General features: G+C 34.9%; 1 protein-coding gene across 3 annotated transcripts in view; it reads left to right on the forward strand.

Moving 5' to 3' along the window:
• Nucleotides 1-13,857, forward strand: part of cd2ap (CD2-associated protein) — a 53,721-nt gene extending 39,864 nt beyond the window's left edge. For all 3 annotated transcript variants that reach the window (XM_051874843.1, XM_051874844.1, XM_051874845.1), the window contains 7 exons: nt 1,570-1,723; nt 2,644-2,750; nt 4,594-4,706; nt 5,435-5,521; nt 7,987-8,165; nt 8,657-8,720; nt 12,236-13,857. In XM_051874843.1, the coding sequence (XP_051730803.1) occupies nt 1,570-1,723; nt 2,644-2,750; nt 4,594-4,706; nt 5,435-5,521; nt 7,987-8,165; nt 8,657-8,720; nt 12,236-12,277 (746 nt within the window). In that variant the 3' untranslated portion in view covers nt 12,278-13,857. The remainder of the gene's footprint in view (nt 1-1,569; nt 1,724-2,643; nt 2,751-4,593; nt 4,707-5,434; nt 5,522-7,986; nt 8,166-8,656; nt 8,721-12,235) is intronic.
• Nucleotides 13,858-24,041: the final 10,184 nt, after the last annotated feature.

Consider the following 24,041-nt stretch of genomic DNA (forward strand, 5'->3'; position numbering starts at 1 on the left):
TTCATGTTAGTTCACAGTGCATTAACTAATATTAACAAGTACAACATTTGATTTTAGTGATGTATTGGTAAATGTTGAAATTAACTAAGATTAATAAACGCTGTAGAAGTATTGTTAATTCTTAGTTCATGTTAACTAAAGTAGTTAACTAACATTAACTAATGAAACCTTATTGTAAAGTGTTATCAAAAAATCTTACCGAGCCCAAACTTTTGAACAGCAATGTAATAATTGTTATAACAGTTGGACACATGAAATGCAATTTAAAGTTTACTTCAGCTGGTATCAACAGAGCAGCTTTTGGTTGTATTGATTATTAATGTTTATTAATTAGCAGTTGAACTACATAGTCTGGGTCCTGTTGTTAATTTTCAAAATTAATATTTTCATAATGCATTCTTTCAAATTAGAGCTGCACGATTAAGTATGGTCTGAAAAATCTACAGAGAGATTTGGAAATTTAAGTCTGGAAAAGTATGAAATTTTGAAAGGGAAAATGTGTAGGAACCCTGGTTTATGAAATGGAATAAAATTGATGCAGGAAATCTGTATCGATACTATCCTTATTTACGAAGTTAATAATATAGCTCAAGGTAGGTGGGCGTCATCAAAGTCATCTAGTGTGTGCACTTTGAATACTGTTAATGAAGTACTTTGTATAAGTGTTGAATTTGTCGGAAAACTGTCATGCACTCTGGCCAACAGGATGTCTGAGGATCTGCTGTTGTGTTTGCCTCAAGGACTTCCTGCCAATTATTTTCCATTCATATGAATGTCACTCTAGTGACATTCATATATATCTGATAAACTCTGTGGTGTTTTTTTAGATAAGTCTCTCTTATTTTGAGCAAGTGTCACAAATTTAATGCTGATTGTCGGAAAGTGTGATCACATAAAAAAATGCATTGATTTGAAGAGATAGAAGCAGATCGATGTGGTGCAAACATCCTGCCAAAATCTCCCTTGACCTAATTTCAGACATGTCTGTCAGTGTGCGCACTCGTGAAAGTTCCCCATTTTATTTGGACAAGTGCAGTACGTTATGTGCATTATACCACCGCATAAAAAATTGGCTTCTGTTCTCATGGGTTTCTGCTGATTTTTGAGATAGTGAGCCAAGAATCAACAGAGATACAATTGGCATATTTCAAACATGTTATGTGAAATGCTAAAACCATTTGGGGGTCTAATAATATTGTTGTATTAACCTTATAGCAATATCCTGCATCTAGATAATTACCTAGATAAAAACCCGGTCCGAAACCAGAAGTAGTGTATTTGGCACCGAAATACTCCGTCATATGTCCAACTCGTGTTTTGAAACTTTGGCCATGTTTAGCATGAGAATGCAACTCTTTAACAGTGTAAATAAGTCAGAATGCATGAAATGGCATTACACCTCCCGTTTAATGACAGAATTTCCATTTTTGGGTGATCTATCCCTTTAACTCTCTTAGCTATCAGAACCTTATAAGAGATATACATTAATTAATAATCCAAATTAGAATAATGTTAGGGTAGACCTTTATTGTCTCAAAACATATTTTTGTCCTTTGTCTCTCTCTAAAGTTGTCAAGCCCTTGCCAGAGAAACCCGCCAAACCTGCTGGCCCCATCGTACCTCCGAAAAAACCTGTGCCTCCAAACAAGGGACTGCTGCGTCCTTCCATCCACACAAAACGACCTGACTTGCCTCTCACTCCATCACCAGCCGCCAAGCAAGTGTTAGTGTCACAAACTTTATCTTAATGCATTTTTAGATTTTAGAAGCAAAATCAATTTGTTGCAGAATTATAATATTTGATTTCTAATTCAATATTTCATGTTAATAATTTTTAATACTTGGAGGTAATATCTATCTGTCTGTCTAGATATAGATTTTTCTGATGTATACTGATAGATAGATGCATTCCCAAGTGTTAAAAAATATTTAAATTATTATAGTAATATTTGTAGTATATAAAATATTAAAGTATATTTTTCCCAAGTATATTCCGAAGAATTAAAAGCCAAATATTATATAATATTATAATATTTTATAATGATTGTTTATATTTATAAATGTGTTTTACATGCATGCATATATTTATATTTAAAAATCGGTATTTTCCAGTATATCAGTATATTGCTCTCTTTTCCATATTGGAGGAAATATACTGAGGTTGTTGCAATGCATTGTGGGATTTTTTTTTTTTTTTTTTTTCTGCCAAAGATACAGTGTTTGTGATACTTTACGTCCTTATTGTAAAGACTGGTTTCTTATAGACCTTATGTAGCCCCGTCCCTTTTAAGTGCTGCACTTGTTGTGTTCTGTCTTCCGTTTGTATTTCCACAGCACGAAGGTAAGATCTTAAGAATTTATGAACGAATCACTCATTTTAAAATCTTCCCGTCTACTGACATTTGTTATGACATCCAATTAAAACAATACAATGCTCATGATAAATTTCATTAACTCTACAATCCACTTCACCAGGTAATTACTCTTCGACAGTGATGCCATAGAAATACACAGAGCAACCGCAAAAATGGAAGTTCAAAATTTTAAAGATGGCTGCGTGCTTGTTTCTCTGGCACATAAGGTCTATAAGGCAGCATAATTTTGCATTTAGAGTGTGACTGTGATGCCTCATAAATCCCACAGGCACAATGGTGAAGTTCCCCTCATACGAACAAAACCAGAGACCGAACCTGTACCCATCAAACCAAAAACCCCTGTTGTGGACAGCGGTGAGAAGAATTCAGAAGCGGGTAAGATGTTCTTTGCTGGTTTTGGTTTTCAGTGATCATAACATGGCAAGAAAACTATAAAAAAACGAAGTAGGTTAGAATTATTTAGCAGCAAAAATAGGCACGCATCACACTGCTTATACATGCAACAACAGATCATATGAGAAAGGTTATCATTTATTTTCCTATTATAACTTTGAAGTCTGACCCTTCAGTTGAGAACCATTGGTATAGAGGCCGTAATGTTGGTATTTGGAATGGTTTTGGTTCTTTTATGCACAATTTGTTGCTGTGGTGTGGGTGAATCAGAGCTCTGTTTGTGGATTAGCACCATGGATCCCTTGCTAGGAGCAGGTTTATTCCTCCTGCATAGAAGATAATGGTCCAGATCTGTAGAGCAGGTGGCTCAGCCTCAGAGGAGCATGGGAAGAGCCCTTCTGTCATGTTCTTAAGCCTCAGTCATCCCCACGATTCCATGGCTTACTTCAATCCATTTGTCGCCCCATCTTCTGCTTAATACCACAGTCAACTTTGTTAGATGTTAGTTATGAAAAAAATATATTTTTTAATGTTAAAAATTACTTGTGAAAGGAAGAGACTTGTTTATTATATATGTTCAGTTGCCTTGGGTGCCATCTTTACATTGTTGTTTTGGGGATTTTTTAAGGATATCTTGAGAAATAACTTGCCAAAGACTTCTAAAGGTTTACCTTGTTTTGAATCTTGGAATGCTTAGTCTCTGCTTTGTGAAAATCGCAAATGAATTAACTCTGAATCATTTCCTTAGCTCAAGATGATAGTCTTTTCTGCTGTTTAAAGATATTGGCTGTAAAAAGAATACTTCATATCATTAAATTGCTTATTTTTTGATGATATAATTTAGGAGTCTTAGTTTGAGGTACATATTTGAGACATTTGATAAACTATTATAATCACTTCAGAGTAATCAAAATTTTTTAAATTGGCTGTTTAGTGCAACTAATCTCTCAGCTCAAGCTTATTCTGATAACAAGTTTCAATTAAGTCTGGCTGGCTGTGTTAAATTAGTTTTTTGGCATAACTTATTAATACTGTGATTAAGACAGATAAAAAAAAATCTTTTAAATGCAGTATCACACTGAAAGACGTTTAACTTTAAGGCACCATATTTTGCTTGTAAACTTTGCTTCAAAGTAGGCAAATGATGAAAAGGAAACAATAGGAAAGATGATTCCTTCAAAAAGAAATGATGGTTGAGTAGATTCACTGTGGACAAAAGCTGCTTCATTCTGAGAGGCTGACCAAAGTCGCACCAAAGTTGGTATAATCGCATCATCAAGAAAGGTCACGAGCAAGCTCATGTCAATGCAGAAGGGGTCTGTTTTTTTTTTTTTTTTTTAGCCACCTTCAGAAAGAGAAAATCGTTAACTCGTTACTTTTTCAGTATTTACAAGAACAAGTGGATTGTGTCAGCAATCTCTGAAATACCATTCAGAGGCTGGCTGATGGGATTGTTGAGTAGGTAATGGTGGGCATATGAAAATCCATCAGATGAATTTTAAGTGCCAGATTTTAAGATATCAAACTGACAGCTATACAAAGATGATTGATTGGAATTTTTTCAAACATCGACACAGTATTTATATACCCATTAATCTGTCATGATTGTAATTTCCTGCTCTGTTGGGTTTTGATCTAGACAGGGTGTAAACTCACTTTATTACCTCATATGACTTTTAAATGGGCTCGTGTAACTCCAAACTCATTTTTTGGCTCATATATAACTTCTAAATTATAATTCAGCTTAGATGGATCGTGTTTGACTTTGTGACTCAAGACTGTTCCCGTTTTTGTTCTAAATATTTTGTGTGTCTTATTCCCATAGTTAATCTCATGAGTTTTGATGATGTCTCCTCTACCTCGGAGAAGTTATCCCACCCTACCGCACAGCGACCAAAGATGCCTGGGAGAAGACCGCCTGGTCACAGAGGCCACTCTGTGAGTAGAAGATGTACTTTTGCTTAGCTTGAGCTCTGATCTCTGTTTAATTCTAATACACTAATGCAAGGTCATGGATAATGACACAAAATGTTTTTTTTTTTTTTTTTTTTTTAGCAAAACTTTTTCAATTACAACATTTCATCAATACATTATTTTATTTAGCACATTCATTAATTGCTATGCTTCCACTTGGAGATAACATTTTAATGAAAATTGGTGTAATGTTTTATTTCATTAAGAAAATTCATTAAATGCCATTTTTAATAGAAGAAAAACACAAAATAATTATCTATATCAACCAATCAACATCCATAATAACAGTTATTATAATTTTCAATAAACACATTTTCAAGGTCTTGGTTCACAGAATTGTTGTGCTAGTTTGTGTTAGTATTTTTTTGAGTTCCCAAAATGTCATGGGTGAAATCACAGACATGGCTTAACCCATAGACTTGCAGGTTGAGCAAACCAATATCTGCTAAGTCTCTTTATGCTACCATAAGCACTAACATTTGTTTTTAGATTTATACATCTATTTTGAGTGAGAAAGAAAAAACAGTTTTTGTGATGTGAAGGGCGGCATAGTGGAGGGATCATGCAGTTCTCCAGTCGGGATCAAAAAAGGCTTTACCAATGAATCCCCAGATGGGACGCGTGTCAAGTATAGTGCTATTTGCACTTTGCTCTTCACATGTTTTTCTAACATGCTCTGTAATGTCTTACAGCCGAGCAAGGAGATTAGCGAGAAAGCTGAGAAAATCGAGGAAGTGGATGAAGTTGACCCTGTGCCGTCCGCACAGAATTCGTTTAAGGTAAATAAGGTTTTTACCTCAAATATAGTAGTACACAATTCACACAAAAAAGAAGATTCTGTAAATTATATACATGTTTAGAATGACATGAGGGCAAATAAACAATGACAGAATTTTCATTTTTGGGTGAACTATCCCTTTAATGCAAGAATCTTATGCGCCTTACTGTAATATCTGAATCGAATAATTAAATAGCTAACCAAAAGATCTGTGGCTCCTTGAGAATAAATTCCATGAAATTAAGTTCTCAAGGGTTTGTGAGCAAACAACAACTCTGATACGATCTCGACTGAATGTCTGGCTTTTCATTTTCAGTGAGGTTTCAGCCCTGAGGACTTTGTATTTTAGTATGTAGTGTTCTTTACATTAAGCTTATGTAAAGTAGACTGAAACACTCTGTCTGGTTTCACACAAATGTTTCTCATATTTGGACTTGAACAAGGTCACTCAGTCAAAATCTCTTTATAGGAAAAAGACAACTATTGATTGTACGGTATCACTGGAGTTGTGATTGGGTGTCTGATAGCTTTTGGAGTGAAAAAAAAAAAAAAAACATTGGACAAAAACATATTTTTCAAACTTATTTAATAATCAACTCTCAAATAAAAACTTGCACACAAGGCATTTTTATCACAATTTTAATGACAATTATATTTATACTCTAAAATTTAAACATTTAAATGGTTGCTGTAATAAAAACTTTTCATGACAGATTTTTTTAAACATTAAATACTGAAGACAACAGGTTTTAAAATAGTCAAGTTATATTTATTTTTATAGCACATTGTTTCAAATGATTATCTGTAAATCATTGTTAATGTTTATAATATCTTATTATCTTCGTGCCTTATATTCTCATTTAGCAAATTATAGCTGGGTGATTAAATATAATTTACATTTTGCAATGATACAAGTAATCGAGCAGTTGAGAGATGCTATATATTTACATATATTTACATTCACATATTCAGACTTGAAAGTGGACACTTTTTTATTATAATTAGTTATTACAAACTTGATATTTTTTTTCAAATTCTAATAATTATTCTAAATAATAATATGAACAATAATGGGGTAGTTCACCCAAAAATGAAAATTCTGTAATCATTTACTCACCCTCATGTCGTTCCAAGCCCGTAAGACTTTCGTTAATCTTCAGAATGCAAATTACGATTTTTTTTTTTAATGAAGAGATTTCTGTCCCTCCATTGACAGTCCATGCAACTACCACTTTGACGTTTCAAAAAGTTCATAAAGAGATCGTAAAACAAATCCATACTGACACACTATCTGTGAATCTCCTCTCTGTGTGACACACACACAACTTGTGCCCACAGAAAGCCGCTTCAGACAGCGTGCCAGAACCGCACTGAGTTCTCTTTAGTGCTTGAACAGACAAAAACACAAAAATATGCCAAAATGCCCGCTTTGTCAAGTATCCTTATAAGCACAGTCTTAAGTGAGTTAAATAAAGTCTCAAATGAATGTAAAGAGTTATGAGAAAATGGGATGCGTTTCAGATCTGCGTCATGTGCGACAGGTCTTAAAGTGACAGCAGCCTAATAAACCTCCTGCTGTCTGTATAATTAATGTTAATCATAGAACAAAAGACAAAGAGAACAATTTTTAGCATTGAGCCCTGATATATTAGAGGCACAGCTAAATGTTAAAATTGATAGCTTTTGATTATACTTTAATGTTGAATGGACATCAGTAACAGGATTGGTACCGGTGATACTGGCCTTCATTCATAAAAAGATGCCATTTAAACAAATATTTAAAATATACCAACTTTGTTGTTTCTAAATTAATTTGGATATTAAATGTGAAATTATTACAATATAAAAATATATTAAAAACGTTAACGTTATGTGCGATTAATCACGATTAATAACAGAAAAATATCCAATTAGTTGTTTTGTTTTTTTTATTATTGATTGACAGCACTACTTTAAATATATTAACACAAATCAAAAATGTTTTGATTAATGGGAATGTGAAAAAGTTCAGAATGCCCATTATAAGCTAATCAAACTTTGGACAAATGAACTCAGACCACCTTCTGTGTGACCTTTTTCTTGTGGCTTGTTAATATCTAATTTTTAGCAATGCATTTTATTACATTTAAAGTGGAGTGATTAATCTTCCAGCAATTATGAATATGATGTCAGCCTCTCAGCTGGAAACACCTCAGCTTGTTGGTTCAAGGTCACCTGCCATTGTGTAAAATTCTCAAATCAAGTGAAATCAACTTTGTTCATCAGACTGTCAGGGAACTAGTTCAGAAGTTTATAACAGATAAAATATAAGGGTATTTCAATATAAGGGTGTAACAGTTGTAATGTTTGAAAAGGAAAATGCGTACACCACTAAACACTTGTGAGCATTCATAAAAAAAAAAATTAAAAAAAATTGGATTATTTTGCGATTCCATAATATTGATACACTTTTTGTTTTTCTTGCAGACGTCCGTCTTATCGCCCTTACCATCTACAGCACCTAAAGCAATTTCAGCTACCCATATCACGCCTGAGCCCAAACCAAAACCTGACAAGGAAGAGGAGAAAGGATCTGAACTGGAGGACCTGAAGGCTCAGATGAAGGAGCTAGTGCTGTCTGTAGAGTTACTAAAGACACAACAGTCGTAAGTAGCAATGCTGCGTATTAGTTTTGTTTCATGCTGCTTGTTTTCTGGTATTCTCTACTGGTCGAGTTATGACTATAATGCACAAAAGCGCTTCATTCACATTTAAAATTTCATCTACGTTTACATTTATTCATTTAGCAGATGTTTTTACCCAAAGCAACTTACAAATGAGGAATACAAAAAGTGATTCATCTTAAGGAGGTAATAATAAGTATCTAACATTGTCCATAACAGTACAAGCAGGCAGGGATATAAGAAATAGTGAAAACATAGAAGAAGATTTTTCTTGAAGTAAGCAGATAAGTGCTTACAGAAGAGATGAGTTTTTTCAGCTGTTTGAATATTGTCAGGGATTCATCTGTACGCATAGGGTTGGGAAGATCATTCCATCTCAGTGTAGATAAAGTACATAGAAATCTCCTGTGACCTTAATCTTTAGAACCTCTACTGTCTTTTATAATTCTGTAACCTCTTTCGTAACTTTGCAGGAGAGAGCTCAACGAACTCAGAAAAGAGCTGGATGATGAGCGGCTCAAACGGGTGGCCCTGCAGGTAAGTCGATCTTTGAATCAGAATTTCACTTTTCGGCTTGTCAGAGTCTGTTAGTTTGATGTGAACGGATGTCAGATTGCTGTTTCTGAGGGCAGTGATATGCAGGCGGGATACCTTGAGTTTGCTTCCGCACTCAGCAGGGTGAACACAAGGGGTCTGACCCAGCTCTGAATCTCATGCTGAGTGTTTCCCCCACTTACTGACCACAAAACTATCAATACTGTGTCTAAATTCCACCTCTACTAGCCACCAAGAGGCACGGCATCAAATAAGAACAAGGTATCGAATCGATTGTGGCAAGAGGTGATTGCGATGATCTAAAATGTTATATACCTCTTGTAACATGTTTTTTATACTTGAAATTAAATAGCTTTTGACAATAATCAGTGGTATTTTCTAAACCACCTAATGTATCCCACACAGTTTGTGTGATTACTTTTTTTTTAAGCAATCAGACATATTTTTTTGGGTTTTTTTTTTTTCCTTTGCTTGGTAAACGAAAATTACTGAAAAATTTGAAAACTACTGAAAACAAATTCAATTCAATTTGGAAGTAACCACAGAAATGGGTGAGCTTTTATCATTTTCTTTAGAAAATTTAGTTTTTTAATTGACATTTGCAATTCAGTGAGCTTTGAGATCATTGTAAGAGGGGCTTTGTAAAATGTTACTTCTGTAGCAATCTGTTTGCTTAATATGCAGTGTTAGACATTTTATAAATTATAAAAAGTTCTGATAAAGTTATCTACTATAGAGGCTATGACACTTTATCCAAGATACTTTCACTGAAACAGTCTTTGAACAAGCTAACAACTTTAAAATGAAGCCTACTTTGTTTTACACATCAGTCAACAATATTATTCAACAAAAGAAGGAATCTGTACTTCGTTTCTGCTGGTAAATTCCATTTTTTAATAGATATTTTTGTGTTGGACTTGGTTACATTCATGTTCACCTTGCTATGAAACTTTAACTCTTTCCCCCACCATTGACGGAATTTTCCGTCATTTATTACACAGCGCTTCCCCACCATTGAGGGACTTTTTTTAGCAATCCGTGCTTTCACTTTTATATGGTAGGCAGCACTATTATGCATCTTCTGAAACAGTGCAAAATTTCCAGATCAAAACAAAGGCGAAAAAGAAGAAGAAACAAGTGAAGCATTGTTTATGCACATGTAAGCTAACGCGATCATCAAATATTAACAGCATATAGATCAAAACTGCCTAATGTTACTTAATAAAATGTCAAACCCACAAAGAGATATTGGATTGTGAAGCTTTGGGGGTGTTGATGGACTCTATCTAATTCATCTACGTTTTGATCATTGTTCTGAATCCGATCCAGATGAAGTCTTTAGCCACATTCACACAGCAACAGAATACGGTTGTCAGTCCTGTATTTGAGTCCTTAATACGGTTACGTTCACACACAGTATGGTTATTTTACGGGAGTGACATCCGCATTCTATAACCAAACTCACACCTAGTAAATTTTCAGGACTCACAACCGCATTCTCGGAAAATTTGCGCTGTGTGAACGGAACAGGACTGGATAACTATAGTTGTCTGTCACATCATACAGTGTGAGAGAGCCACTATGCTAAGGGATTTTGTGTGTGGTTTCACTTTCGGTAACTTACAGCGAGGGAGATATGAGCTGTGTGTCATCTGAAGGTTTTAGATCCAGTCACTATTCCTCACCATAGCTGCTCCCATCAGTTTTGTTTCTATGCGTGACTCAAATGCCGTGTCGTGCGCGAGAAACTGCAAAGGACGTGAGACACGAGTACAACGGTTAAAGGGTTAGTTCACCCAAAAATGAAAATAATGTCATTTATTACTCACCCTCATGTCGTTCTACACCTGTAAGGCCTTCATTCATCTTCGGAACACAAATTAAGATATTTTAATTAAATCCGGTGGCTCAGTGAGGCCTGCATTCAAAGCAATGACACTTCCTCTCTCAAGATCCATAAAGGTACTAAAAACGTATTTAAAACAGTTCATGTGAGTTCAGTGGTTCTACCTTAATATTATAAAGTGACAAGAATATTTATTGTGTGCCAAAAAAACAAAATAATGACTTTTCAACAATATAGTGATGGGCTGATTTCAAAACACTGCTTCGGAGCTTTACGAATCGAATCAGTGACTCGGATCTCCTAGCAAACGGCTAAACTGCTGAAATCACGTGACTTTGGCACCACGAGTCACTGATTCGATTCGTAAAGCTCTGAAGCAGTGTTTTGAAATCGGCCCATCACTATATTGTTGAAAAGTCATTATTTTGTTTTGTTTTTTGGCACACAATGAGTATTCTTGTTCAAATATGTTTTTAGTACCTTTATGGATCTTGAGAGAGGAAGTGTCATTGCTTTGAATGCAGGCCTCACTGAGCCACCGGATTTAATTAAAATATCTTAATTTGTGTTCCGAAGATAAATGAAGGCCTTACGGGTGAAGAATGACATGAGGGTGAGTAATAAATGACATTATTTTCATTTTTGGGTGAACTAACCCTTTAAATGTGTCCGGCGAGAGCATGTTCACATTAAAGCTGCTGTCAGTTAATGAAGATCTGATGGATGAACTCGCAGTTTGATTGACAGGTGATCTAACCAGTCATAACGCCGAATCTGCCATTTTGTCTGACAAAGCAGTCAGGAGTTAGAAGATTAACCTCGGTGGACTTGAACTTAAAAAAATTGTGTGTACTGACGTCTCTCCGCGTTTGAAACAACATTCCTTCTCATGTTAATTCATGTTCATTTGATGCTATAAATGAACTAGCAGGAAGAGATGATTGGTTCACGAGCCGCTTGAACTGAGGCGCTACAGCAATCTGTCACGACACATTAAAGAGCCACAAAACGTTTTTTATTGTTAGAATTTCTTAGAAAATTACACAATTTGAAAGCTGGGACTTTGTTTCATATCACAAGTAACCTGCTCTGTCTTGTCTGTCGACGTGTTGTCAGTGTCGGGTCTTTGCGAAGGATCAATTGGACTCTGTCCTGTCAAAAGTGATGAGACTTTACAGTTTTATGGACGTCACCATCTTTGATATTACTCTGGTCACTGTTGCTATGGTTTCTAGTAAGAGAATACGGGCTTGACTCTCCTTGCACATTCATACAGACAGTTGTATTCGAGAAGCTGCTGTGTGAATGGGACATTTCAAGATTCACACCTGTAAGTAAATGCGGTTGTCAATCCCTAAAAACACAATTTTGTAAGGTTTTTGTTCAAAATCTTGCATTTTTTAATGAAACTTTCCCACATTCAAGTTTGATTAAGAAAAAGAATGCGTAAAGCTAGAATAAAAGGTTGAAAAAAGTATTTTGGTGGCCATGAAAGTTTTGTGAAAATTATCAAAATGCTGGTGCTGGCTGGCAACCTTTAAAAAAAAAAAAAAAAAAAAAAAAAACACTGGTGAAGAAAGAGTTAAAACGGGTTTATAGTGCGAACAACACTTCGCAATGTTAAAAAAAGTGTTTGTGTGCTTATTTCCAGATGGAGATAGATAAACTGAAGAAGATTGTACAATCAACATGAAATCTGGCACCTTGAACTGGACTGATGGCTCCGCTGTCGCGTCAAGAGTGGAACGTGACCTCCAGATGGAGGGACGGATATCATTCACGTCATCATTACACTCACTGACTTACTCCACAAATTGTAAGATTCACATATTTGCACATGAGGTTTTTTCTAGGTTTAGAAAAGTGTAATTATGACATATGTATATGTTTGTTTTCCTCTCTTTTTTTCTTTTTTTCTTTTTTTTTTTTTTTTTTTTTTTTTTTGCCAACAAAAAATGATTGAGGCCTTACTTTACTACTGTGCTGGATATGCATTCTGTGCACTTAATGAGAAGTGCAGCAGATTATGCATTTAATACTACTGAGTCTGTATAAATGTTGGGGGATTATGTTTTTTTATGACATGGGTTAGTTTTTAAAGAAAACTATTATGATCTCAGCAATATTCTGTCTATATTAGCCTCATTAGATGATTATCAAATGTATGGCATACTCTTGTTTCCTTAGTGATGATGTATTCTGTTGTTGTTTCAAAAGGGAGAACATTTCTGTTTGTTTTTCTCTAACATTCCTATCCAGGGTAACACTATTGTGCCTGTTAAGATTTTTACAAGTGTTAATACTGGGAGCTCTCATACTATATAAATATATATATATATATATATAAATATATATGTGTATACTTAGATCTACAGCATGATATATTTTTATGGTCTAATGATTGTGACATCATAAAGAAAATGTACTGGGATTATGTACCTGTGTTTTGGTTTAAAATATTCACGCCCCCATAGGAAAAGTAAAATTGGCTTCAACAAGCAGTGCCATTTCACCATACGAATGGCAGAAATCCATTTTGCAATTTAGGCTTCATTTTAATAGCATAGAGTACCGGTTGTTTTGTTCTGCAGTTACGCCCCCTTGCAAAAATCACGCTGAAATTGAAAAGATCCATTTGGCTTTTTTGGTATAACCCTCTCTGACTACTGTTTCTACATTACTGGTTGGCTAGTTTATACATCTGGTATGAGGAAATATGGATGTTGAGCAATGAACACCTCAGGTTATAGACTGGTGGTTGGTACAGAGGGAAGTAGTGGCTCTTTGAGGAGTATCTTTAGTACTTTTCTCACCACATTGTTATCAATGGCTGTGCTGTAGAAGTAAGTACTGCTGACCAAAATGGATCTTTTAGTCAATTGGTTCTGATCCTAGAAACATGCAGTGAATGAAACACTCTCAGGTACACTGAAGTGTTCCTCAGGCCTCTTAACCCTTAAGCTGAAAATCCATTTTTAAAAGCATTCCTGACCTGGGATTGTTGGTTTGTCTCTGTGTGAGAGTGTGTATAGGAGTTGTTGATGCAGTAGGATGAAAGGTTGATCCCTAAAGCAATAAACCGGCAAATCTTTTTGGTTTCCATTTCTCTGTCGTCTGAAATTGGGTAGAACACATTCCATTTTATTATTTTATTTCTTAAGATCTGTTGTGCACATACAACATCTATCAAAATGATCTTGTTTACATGATTTACTGAATTGCATGAGCTGAGATTTTTTTCCAAACTAAATAAATATCATGTTTATTTACAGAGATTGTTGTGATTATTTCGAGATTTTTATATTATATATTTGTTTTACTCCCCCCCCCCCCCCCCCCCCCAACACACACAGAATAATCTGAATAGTTTTCTTTTTTTTTTAAAGGGTTAGTTCACCCAAAAATGAAAATTCTGTCATTAATTACTCACCCTCGTGCCGTTTTACACCCATAAGACCTTTGTTGATCTTCGGAACACAAATTAAGTTATTTTTGTTTAAATTCGTTGGCTCCGTGAGGCCTACATAGGGAGCAATGACATTTCCTCTCTCAAGATCCATAAAGGTACTAAAAACATATTTAAATCAGTTCATGTGAGTACAGTGGTTCAATATTAATATTATAAAGCGACGAGAATATTTTAGGTCACGTGACTTTGGCACTCCGAACTGCGGATTCGACACGCTGATTCATTACGCTCCGAAGCTTCCTGAAGCAGTGTTTTGAAATCGGCCATCACTAAATAATTTGTTACTTTGTTGTTTTTTTTTTGGCGCACCAAAAATATTCTCGTCGCTTTATAATGTTAATATTGAACCACTGTACTCACATGAACTGATTTAAATATGTTTTTAGTACCTTTATGGATCTTGAGAGAGGAAATGTCATTGCTCCCTATGCAGGCCTCACTGTGTCATCGGATTTAAACAAAAATATCTCAATTTGCGATCCGAAGATTAACGAAGGTCTTACGGGTGTAGAACGGCATGAGCGTGAGTAATAAATTACAGAATTTTCATTTTTGGGTGAACTAACCCTTTAAAGATTTCAAAAGAAGTCTCTTATGCTTACCAAGGCTGATTTATTTGATTAAAAATAATACAGTAAAATAGTAATATTATGAAATATTACAATTTAAAATAACTGTTTTCTAATTGAATATATTGTAAAATGTCATTTATTCATGATGGTAAAGCTGAATTTTCAACATCAGTACTCCAGTCTTCAGTGTCACACGATCCTTCAGAAATCATTCTTTTATGCTGATTTGATGCTCAAGAAACATTATTTGCTTAATATTTTTGTGGAAATCATGATAAATTCTTTTTCAGGATTCTTTCAATATGACTAAAAGAAAGATTATCAAAATCTCAGTCGATTCCAATTAATCTTTCCCTTTAGTAGATCTACAAATCCATTCTTAATGTCTGGAGGTCATATTTACAGCCTTTTAGCTCTCTTATTGACAAGTGTTAATTTGATCAGAGAATGAGCATTTTGAGATGTTTCATAATTATACACTCAAAACAAAGGGCCCTACAAAGGGCAGGAAACTTGAAAACTCTCCAATCAGCAGAGGTGGATTTAGACAGATCCATACACAGAGCCATGCTGTCAGAGACGCACGTTTCCATCTGCTGAGCTGGTCAGAGCCAGTTTACATCTCTGCAGCACCATGACAGCGAGCAATGCCTGTGTCCTACCAGAAAACCAGTCTGTGTTTTCACCACAGATCCATCCATCCATCACTGATCTTACGTAACAAAGCAAGACAGATGTCAGGATCACGTGTCTTTGTCAGGTCTACAATATGCCCCTTTCTGAACTCAGCTGCAACCATTCAAACCCTTGTACTTGCACTAATATGAGACTATAGGCTTTGCACTTACTCTATGAAAAAAGTAATAAAACTACTGCCACCTCAGTAATGCACAAAATTTTAATATGACTGAGTACTTCATACTTTGTACTTTTAGCAACAAAAAAATTTGTCATCTTAAAGAAACAACGTTTTGAATATTATTTATGATGTAGCCCCTTGGCAATGGATCAGTGAAGCTCCATGAGTTGCTGTAATTTGATTGGGAAAATTAACTTAATTGATAGAACTTGAGTATTAAAATATAAGTATATGTAGAAATTAACATTATAATTAATGAATAATATGATATTATAATCTGATATAAGAATATACACTACCAGAAGTTTGGAGTCAGTAAGTGTTTTATTATTATTATTCACCATGGATGCATTAAATTGTCAAAAGAATACAAAAAAATGATTTAACAAAAAATCTATTTTTCAATAACAGCAAATAAATGCTGTTCTTTTGAACGTTCTATTCATCAAAGAATCCTGAAAACGTATTAAAGTTTCCACAGAAATATCATATTCAACATTAATAGTAATGATAATAAATGTTTCTTAAGCTGCAAATCAGCATATTAGAATGATTTCTGAAGGATCATGTGACACTGAAGACTGGAGTAATGATGCTGAAAATTAAAGTTTCCTTGAATAAATTACATTTTAAAATGTATTTAAATAGAAAAAAGTTATTTTAAATTGTAACCATATTTCACAATATTACTGTTTTTACTGATCAAATAAATGCCTTTCAAAAACTTTTTAAAAATCTTACTGACCCCAAACTTTTGAATAGTATAGTGTATGTATATATCTTCCTTTATGGGAAGGAGTTCTCAATTTTCAGAAAAGTGGCTGCATGCCATAAAACAAAGATTTGTCTACAGTGGATGTAGCTGAAACTCACTAGAAGAGGTTTCTGCATGCATGGTATTGTAGCCTAACCAGCTTTTTAACAGGTCCTGAGAATGACGTAAAGAAATGAATTTGCCACAATGATGCGCCCACAACATTTAGAAAAAGGGTAGCTTCATTTAGTAAGTCAGCTGACAGCTCCTGAACTTGAGTCTTGTTGTCCTCATAGAGTTGTTTTGTGCTCTTTCCTAGAAAGCCTTTTTCAACCAAACTCGTGACTATGAATGGTGTCCATTAATTTGTGTGGTAATGTACAACCCTTTTTAAATTCTATGGTTGTGGCCACATCCATAGTGATGGATTATTTTTTTATTATTTTTTATTCATTTTTTTTTGTCTAGGATGTGCACTGTAAACCCGAATACTCAAAATACTTAATTGGTTTGAGTAGGACAAACTTAAATTGAACAAATTAGTTAAGTTAAATTAACTGCTATGAGTATTTAGAACTTTCTTTTTCTTTTGAGTTCACAGCACTGACATATTTTAAGTAAATGGAACTGTTTCATTGTTTTGAGTTGTATGAACTCATTTCTTTTAATTTAGACTAACTTAAGTTTAACTGAAACTGGGCTGGGATTTCTATTTCCCAGCATACTTTGCCCCTGGCACTCGAAAGTGAGAGTAAATGCTAAAATTAAGTGTTAATGGTAAGGGTGCATGATTAACGGTAAGGGAGATTTAGTAGTGATTACTGTTTTGTTATGCTAATTTAGAAGAGTTTCTGTTAATGTGGGTTTTTGGAGAGTTACCATCATGGTGACAAGTGGTGCATGTGGCTTAGTTTGAGAGCAGGTAAGTTACACGTTTTAAGTTGCTGTACTTGTTTAGTAAGTGCTATACCATGCTATTGTTAACATGTTAGCAGATTACCCCAAATTTTTTCAGTTAGCCCAACTTATTCGGGTTTACAGTGTGTGGTAATGCAAAATAATGTTCTTATTACACAATCTTAACCAGTTTGATACGTAAATAATATTAGAACTTCCTTGTATAAGAAACACGGGGGTAACAGATTCCAGTGGAGAGCAATCAGTCTGTCAATTTCATGTCTACTTATTTTTTTTATTTGGTGAGTAGCCATGAAATAAAAGGAATAATGCATAGTCATCTGTAGTCGTTATTGCAAAATGACTGCACCCTTCAAGGTGCTTCAGTCACAATTGATGATAATGACTGGCTGACTATTTCTTATACATAAATAAAAATGCAGTGATCTGATCAAAAGAAAATTTTTGGAAGCCCTTAATCCACAGTAGTCACTAAGAGAAACCACATCAGAAATGGCCCTTATATAACCTGGTAATGAAATCCAACGTGGCTTGCAGTCTAATGGTCTGCTGCCTGTTCATGTCAATGAATAAAATTGAAGGTTTGAAAGAAATTATTTGTCTGTGCCTGAAAAGTGACTGCATTTCTGTTTACAACAGAGCATCACACTGGTTCTTTTTCATGAGGTATATACTGTATACTCTAGGTCATGCTTTTTAACCCCTCACACAGGGTTAAAAATGAAATGGCAAGCACAGGTTTTTCATCCACTCTCAAATGTATGGCCAGATGGACTATGATGCTGACCTTGAAAACTATTGTGCTGCATTTCTTTTTTCATCTCTATTCACCCGTCTTTAAATAGTGAAAAAAACGCTACCTTTAAAGCAAGCACATAGGATACAGATGCAGTATAATCAAAGCATCAACTTATACTGACCTATTTCCAGGGTAAGATGATGCAAAGCTGGCCATCATGCCTGGTGATTTGAACAATAATCAGTTATTTGTAATGACTTTTAAAATGAACATTTGGTGGCATAGCAATAGCCAGTTTATATTTTATAACAAGATGCCAGGTAGTTACAATATGTAATATCTAAAATGCCTTGTTGTTGTTTTTCACCCAGATTGTTGTACGGTTGTCTTATTCATTGGCTGGTTGTTTATGTCATATTTCTCATTTATGAAACTTAAATTTCAGGGACTGTTTCATCCATATCAGTTAATTATTTTGGTGAGGATTCCTTATTACATGCATTTTAAATTGGTAGATAAGGCTATTCAACAGAGTCCAAGGTCTGAGACCACTAGACTTTTCTAATTTAATGCAGTTTTTCTAATACAAATTATATTATCAGCATAACAATTAAGTGAAATGTTTAATTGAAAATGTTTTATAATGTTTTAGTATTTGGTTTGTCCTACTGTACTTTTAATTTAATGAAAGAAAGAACATCTGACCGACTGTACAAAAGAATTCACATAACTATTTTTTCCTGTCAAACTATAATTTTACTTTGTTGGGAAAACAAACATAAACATCTTTAATTTTTTTGATTTCTATTTATTTCAAGGTTTAAATGGAAAAAAAGTTCCCAGAATGTCAGGCTAATATCAGACTTTTGGATGTCATTGCAAAGAATGTGTTTTTGTGAGTCATTCCGGACACTTGTGGCTTCAAAAATAGGCTAATTTTTAATAGTTACAGAAGGCAAATTGTTAAATAACATAGATTATCTTAGTAAATATCCTTAATCATCCTTAATACAGCTGAGTGCATTAGTCCTATCATTTACAGTTTCAGGCCTACATATGAAATCATATCTCTGTGTATCTCTCATGTCCCAAGACCATTCAAGCTGGCAGTTATTAAGCCTCTCATTAAGAAATCACAACTAGATCCAAATGAATTGGCAAATTACACACCTAATTCAAATATTCCTCAAATGATATTAATAAATTTCAGTCCAGATTCACCATCATAGCACAGAAACGGCGCTTGTTAAAAATACAAATGACTTACTTCTAGCTTCTGACCAAGGCTGCATCTTAATACTAGTTTTATTTGATCTTAGCGTTGCGTTCGACATTATAGATCATGGCATACTCTTAGATTGACTACAAAATTACACTGGTACTTAGGGACAGGCATTAAGATGGTTTAGATCATACCAATCAGACTGTTACCATTTTGTCTATTTAAACAGATCCAATTTATCCAAATTAACATCAGTAAATTATGGAGTGCCGCAAGGGTCTGTGTTAGGCCCTCTGCTATTTTCAATATACATGCTGCTTCTTGGTAATATTATTAGAAATCATGGAGTTTCCACAGTTATGCCAATGATACTTAGTTATATATTTCATCATGACCAGATGAAATCTCTAAATTATCCAAGTTGACAGAGTGTGTTAAAGATATAAAATATTGGATGTCTAGTACTTTTCATCTATTAAATTCAAATAAGACTGAGGTATTACTTATAGGACCAAAAACCTGTACACAGAATCTCTTAGAATACAATTTGCATCTATAGGGATGTACTTCATCCTCTACATTTAAAGACCTGGGTGTTATATTAGACAGCAACTTGTCTTTCTCTCCTTTTGTGGAGAAATGCTACAGATCCTATAAATTTAGCCTGCATGTATGGCAGGCACAAATTAAGATATTTTTATTTCCAAGAGTTTTTTTATCCTCTATTGAAAGCAACGAAATTACCACATTCAAAGTATTTAAACAGGGAATTCTCCAAATTAACGTCAGTAAATTATGGAGTGCCACAAGGGTCTGTGTTAGGCCCTCTGCTATTTTCAACATACATGCTGCTTCTTGGTAATATTATTAGAAAACATGGAGTTTCCATTTTAGTTTCCACAGTTATGCCAATGATACTCAGTTACATATTTCATCACGACCAGATGAAATCTCTAAATTATCCAAGTTGACAGAGTGTGTTAAAGATATAAAATATTGGATAACTAGTACTTTTCTTCTATTAAATTCGAATAAGACTGAGGTATTACTTATTGGACCAAAACCTGTACACAGAATCTCTTAGAATACGATTTGCATCTAGAAGGATCTACTATTACTTCATCCTCTACATTTAAAGACTTGGGTGTTATATTAGACGGCAACTTGTCTTTCTCTCCTTTTGTGGAGAAACGCTTCAGATCCTATAAATTTAGCCTGCATGTATGGCTGTCATTATTCTGTCTTTTCATGTGTCATAACATATCACATCCTACAAATACTTCTATAAGGGTGGATTCACTACAGTGGTTCAGGATGCAGGATTGCCGAATGACTACAGAAACATTATTAGCAAGATGGTATAAAACTGTACTTTTCTTGTATATTACCACCCACTGCTAATTATACCAATGACAGACATAAGCAAAGTTACAATAGCAAAATATGTGGGAGAGCATTGCTAAAGTGTGATGATATTGTATTGCAATAGGTAGCACATTAATGTTAATACTGAACAAAACTGGTTAGCACATAGGTTATAATAATTGAGAAGCTTTAATAACAGTATTCGGTTATGGTTACACTTGAATTGGTTACAAATAATGTGTATAACATTGTTATAAAACACAGTTAATTGTACCCAGCATGTATGTGGAAGGCAGAGCTCAGGTAGATAGGCAGAGCAAAGCCTCCCAATAAGAAGAGACAAAGAAAAGAGGAAGCAAGGAAAACATGTCCCAAAGAAAGGGAACCAGAGGGAAAGAAAAGAGAGAGCAACAGTCACGTTTCATTTTATCCTTTCTTTGACAAAATAGAGGAATAGAGAGAGTTAGAACAAAGTTTTTGCTGATTTTCAAGCCTACACTTCCAAATACTGTAAATATATGTGTGAATCTGCTAATGCATTTCTCTGATGTGCTGCCAACACTTTTTTTGGCTTTCTACACAAGCTACTATTAAAGGTGCAAATGGACCTTGTTCCACACAAAACACTCTGTCCTCTGGCTCTGACATTTTTAAATCAGTTGCACCAAACTTTAAATTACATTTCACTAACATACAATGTGGTTGGATAAATGAACATGAATTGTGAAGCGAATGTATGCTTTTAAATAATACAGTAAAGAGGCTGGGGCTACTTGTCACGTGTTTTGCTCCAGTGAATATTTCTCATTGCAGATTGAATGCTTTAATGCTCATGCTACAAAAATGCAATTGAACATGGTGAGAGTTATATAGATAGATGCTGATTTCAGATGTTCAGGTATCAGCTGTAGATGTTTTTGTATTTCCTGTCATCTCAGCTTTTCAATTTAATACACCAGATGTGGCTAGCACCACAAGCAGGAAGTAGAGTTTGTGTAAATTCACACATTTCAAAGGTGAGATATCAAGCATCTAAGTTTGACTTGATGACCAGGTCTGAGTTGATGTATTTGTATAAAGGACAGGGTGGAAGGGAGATCTATATTTATATCTATATTTGCATTTGAACTCACATATGCAGTACAGTGTGTTCCTCTTTGGTTACCTTTAGTTTTAAAGGTGCAATATGTAAGAATTTTGCAGTAAAATATCCAAAAACCACTAGACCAGTGTTATATATTTTGTTCACTTGAGTACTAACAATATCCCAAATGTTTATAACTATTTGTAAATCGTGAGAAAATTGGAATTTTAACCAAGGCCCCGGGACGTGTGAGGACTCGCCTGTTAATTGCGTCATACCCACGGTACCCTCGGTTTCTGGTTTTATTTTGTAGAAACCATGGAAACACCAAAGACGCTTTAAGGGAACAACTGTTTTGATATATTTGTAGACAGAAAACTAATTATTGTTATATAGCTCAACACAGTTAGTCTTTTTGTTTAAATCTAATTTTCTTGATTTTTTGTGAGTACCATGTTTTACCATGCCTCAGAGAAAAACACTATTTTGTGAAGTAGCTAACATAGCATAATCAGATGCAGCTTTATTTTTAGTAACAATAATACAGAATTTTCTCCATCATACAATACGTTTTAAAATGAATTGCATGCCATTAATTAACACAAGCCATCCAGCATTTAATATGATATTCTAAAATCGATCTAGTTCACTGCAGTATGTAACAAGTGTCTCATAGCGGCTGCCGAGCGAACGCACAGAGTAATGTTATAACATCATTTTCAACACACTCAAATGTATCTAATATAATAAACAGAGCTATGTTACCTCATATGCTTGCCCGGAAAAGCGGAAGCAGTGCCGGCGACTATGGCATAATAAAAGTTCCACTGCTCGTGAAGCGTGTGTTGCGCAATTGCTCCAGCGGCCTCGTTCAGCTCCCACAACACTCTGTCCTGCTCTGCTTCATACTACAGTAACGTTAATAATCCCATCCATTAACATGATTTCTTGCCGAGTCTTATCCCAATTGTTTTCCACCGGCTGTGAGGTGAGGACCACATGTCCCAAGATTCCACGCTCAAACTTGGCATCATCAAGCTACGCCTTTGTTTTGAATAGGCCTCTGGCGGACAGAAAATATTACATATTGCACCTTTAAAGTGCCCCTATTATGGATTTTTGAAAAATTACCTTTCATGTGGTGTGTAACATTGCTCTAAGTGAATGAAAACATCCTGCAAAGTTTTAAAACTGAAAGTTTGTAAAACGAATCCTAAGCCGTTTCGTCGTGACGTCACAACGAAACATTAGCATATTGCCCGCCCACTTATTTTGCGCGCAGACGCCAGGGAAAATTCATTTTTTCAACAATACCACAGCAGTACAATCTTTTGTTGTGTTCCCGTCATTTTACTGACGACTGCATCTCAAACCTTGGGGAGTTTAATGCTTGGTCTTAAAATATGGATCAATGCCCAGTTTCTTTGGACCAGCTTGCTCCTCTGAATCTCAACCTGTAAGTATGATTAATAATTTATGATGTTTATATCTTCTAGCGATCGTTCAAAATTCTTAATTTTGTATGTTATGTTGTGTAACGTACACCCTTGGTCTGTGTCTCTCCTGCTTACCGGGCCTAAATATTTATCTTATGTTAGAGGTTTTCAGCTTCACTTGGCATTCTGATACAGTTCCCACAGGTGCACCCACATAAAGTATAACAGTGACCTGCTATCATGTCTTATAAATAAAGCAAACTAAGGTGACACTTACCATATAGAAACGTCGTACTCCAGTCATAATTGCGAATCAGTTTCTGGTTGATCGACTACTTCAGACTCGGGCTCGAATTGATACGGTAAAATAGATGCTATCTTTTCTGTCCATACATTGTATACAAAATGTCTTGCGAATTGATAGCTGTCATTCAGTTCACAAAGGATTGGGCGATCTGACCAATCAGAGCAGTGTAGGCTCACGGAAAGGAGGGGTTTAGAGAGACTGATTCTCTGAACTGCTTCAAACGAGTTGTTTACAAAACATTGAAAACTCAGGTGAAATTAAATGTATATTATGACAAACAAAAGTGTTTTTTGGCCTTGCTCTTGTAGGAGACTCCCAAAACAATATTAGGAACCTTAAAAAAGGCATAATAGGGGCACTTTAAATTTGCATGCGAGGTAAAAATGAATTCAATCATCTTCTTCCTTTAAACTATAGCATCTACATTGTGTCTTTACATGGTTGTGCATGCTGACAGCTAAAGTTAAGTTTTGGCCCATCCAAGTAAGGGAACAGATCTCAGTAAGCTGCTAAATGTATTTTTGCATTCCAGCTGCGACAAGGAATTTTCATCCAGATCATCAAAACAGTCATTCATCCGATCATCAGACCTCTGAAGTGGGGAATATCAACATCTTTCTCAGATAATGCATGTATGCATGCATGCATCCTGTTTTTCTGATCTTCTCTCAATTTTCATCCTTTTACATTGCTATTCATGTAATACTGCCTTCCTTATAAAACCATCAGCCA

This window comes from Ctenopharyngodon idella, chromosome 20, assembly GCF_019924925.1.
Source record: "Ctenopharyngodon idella isolate HZGC_01 chromosome 20, HZGC01, whole genome shotgun sequence".
Taxonomy (NCBI): Eukaryota; Metazoa; Chordata; class Actinopteri; order Cypriniformes; family Xenocyprididae; genus Ctenopharyngodon; species Ctenopharyngodon idella.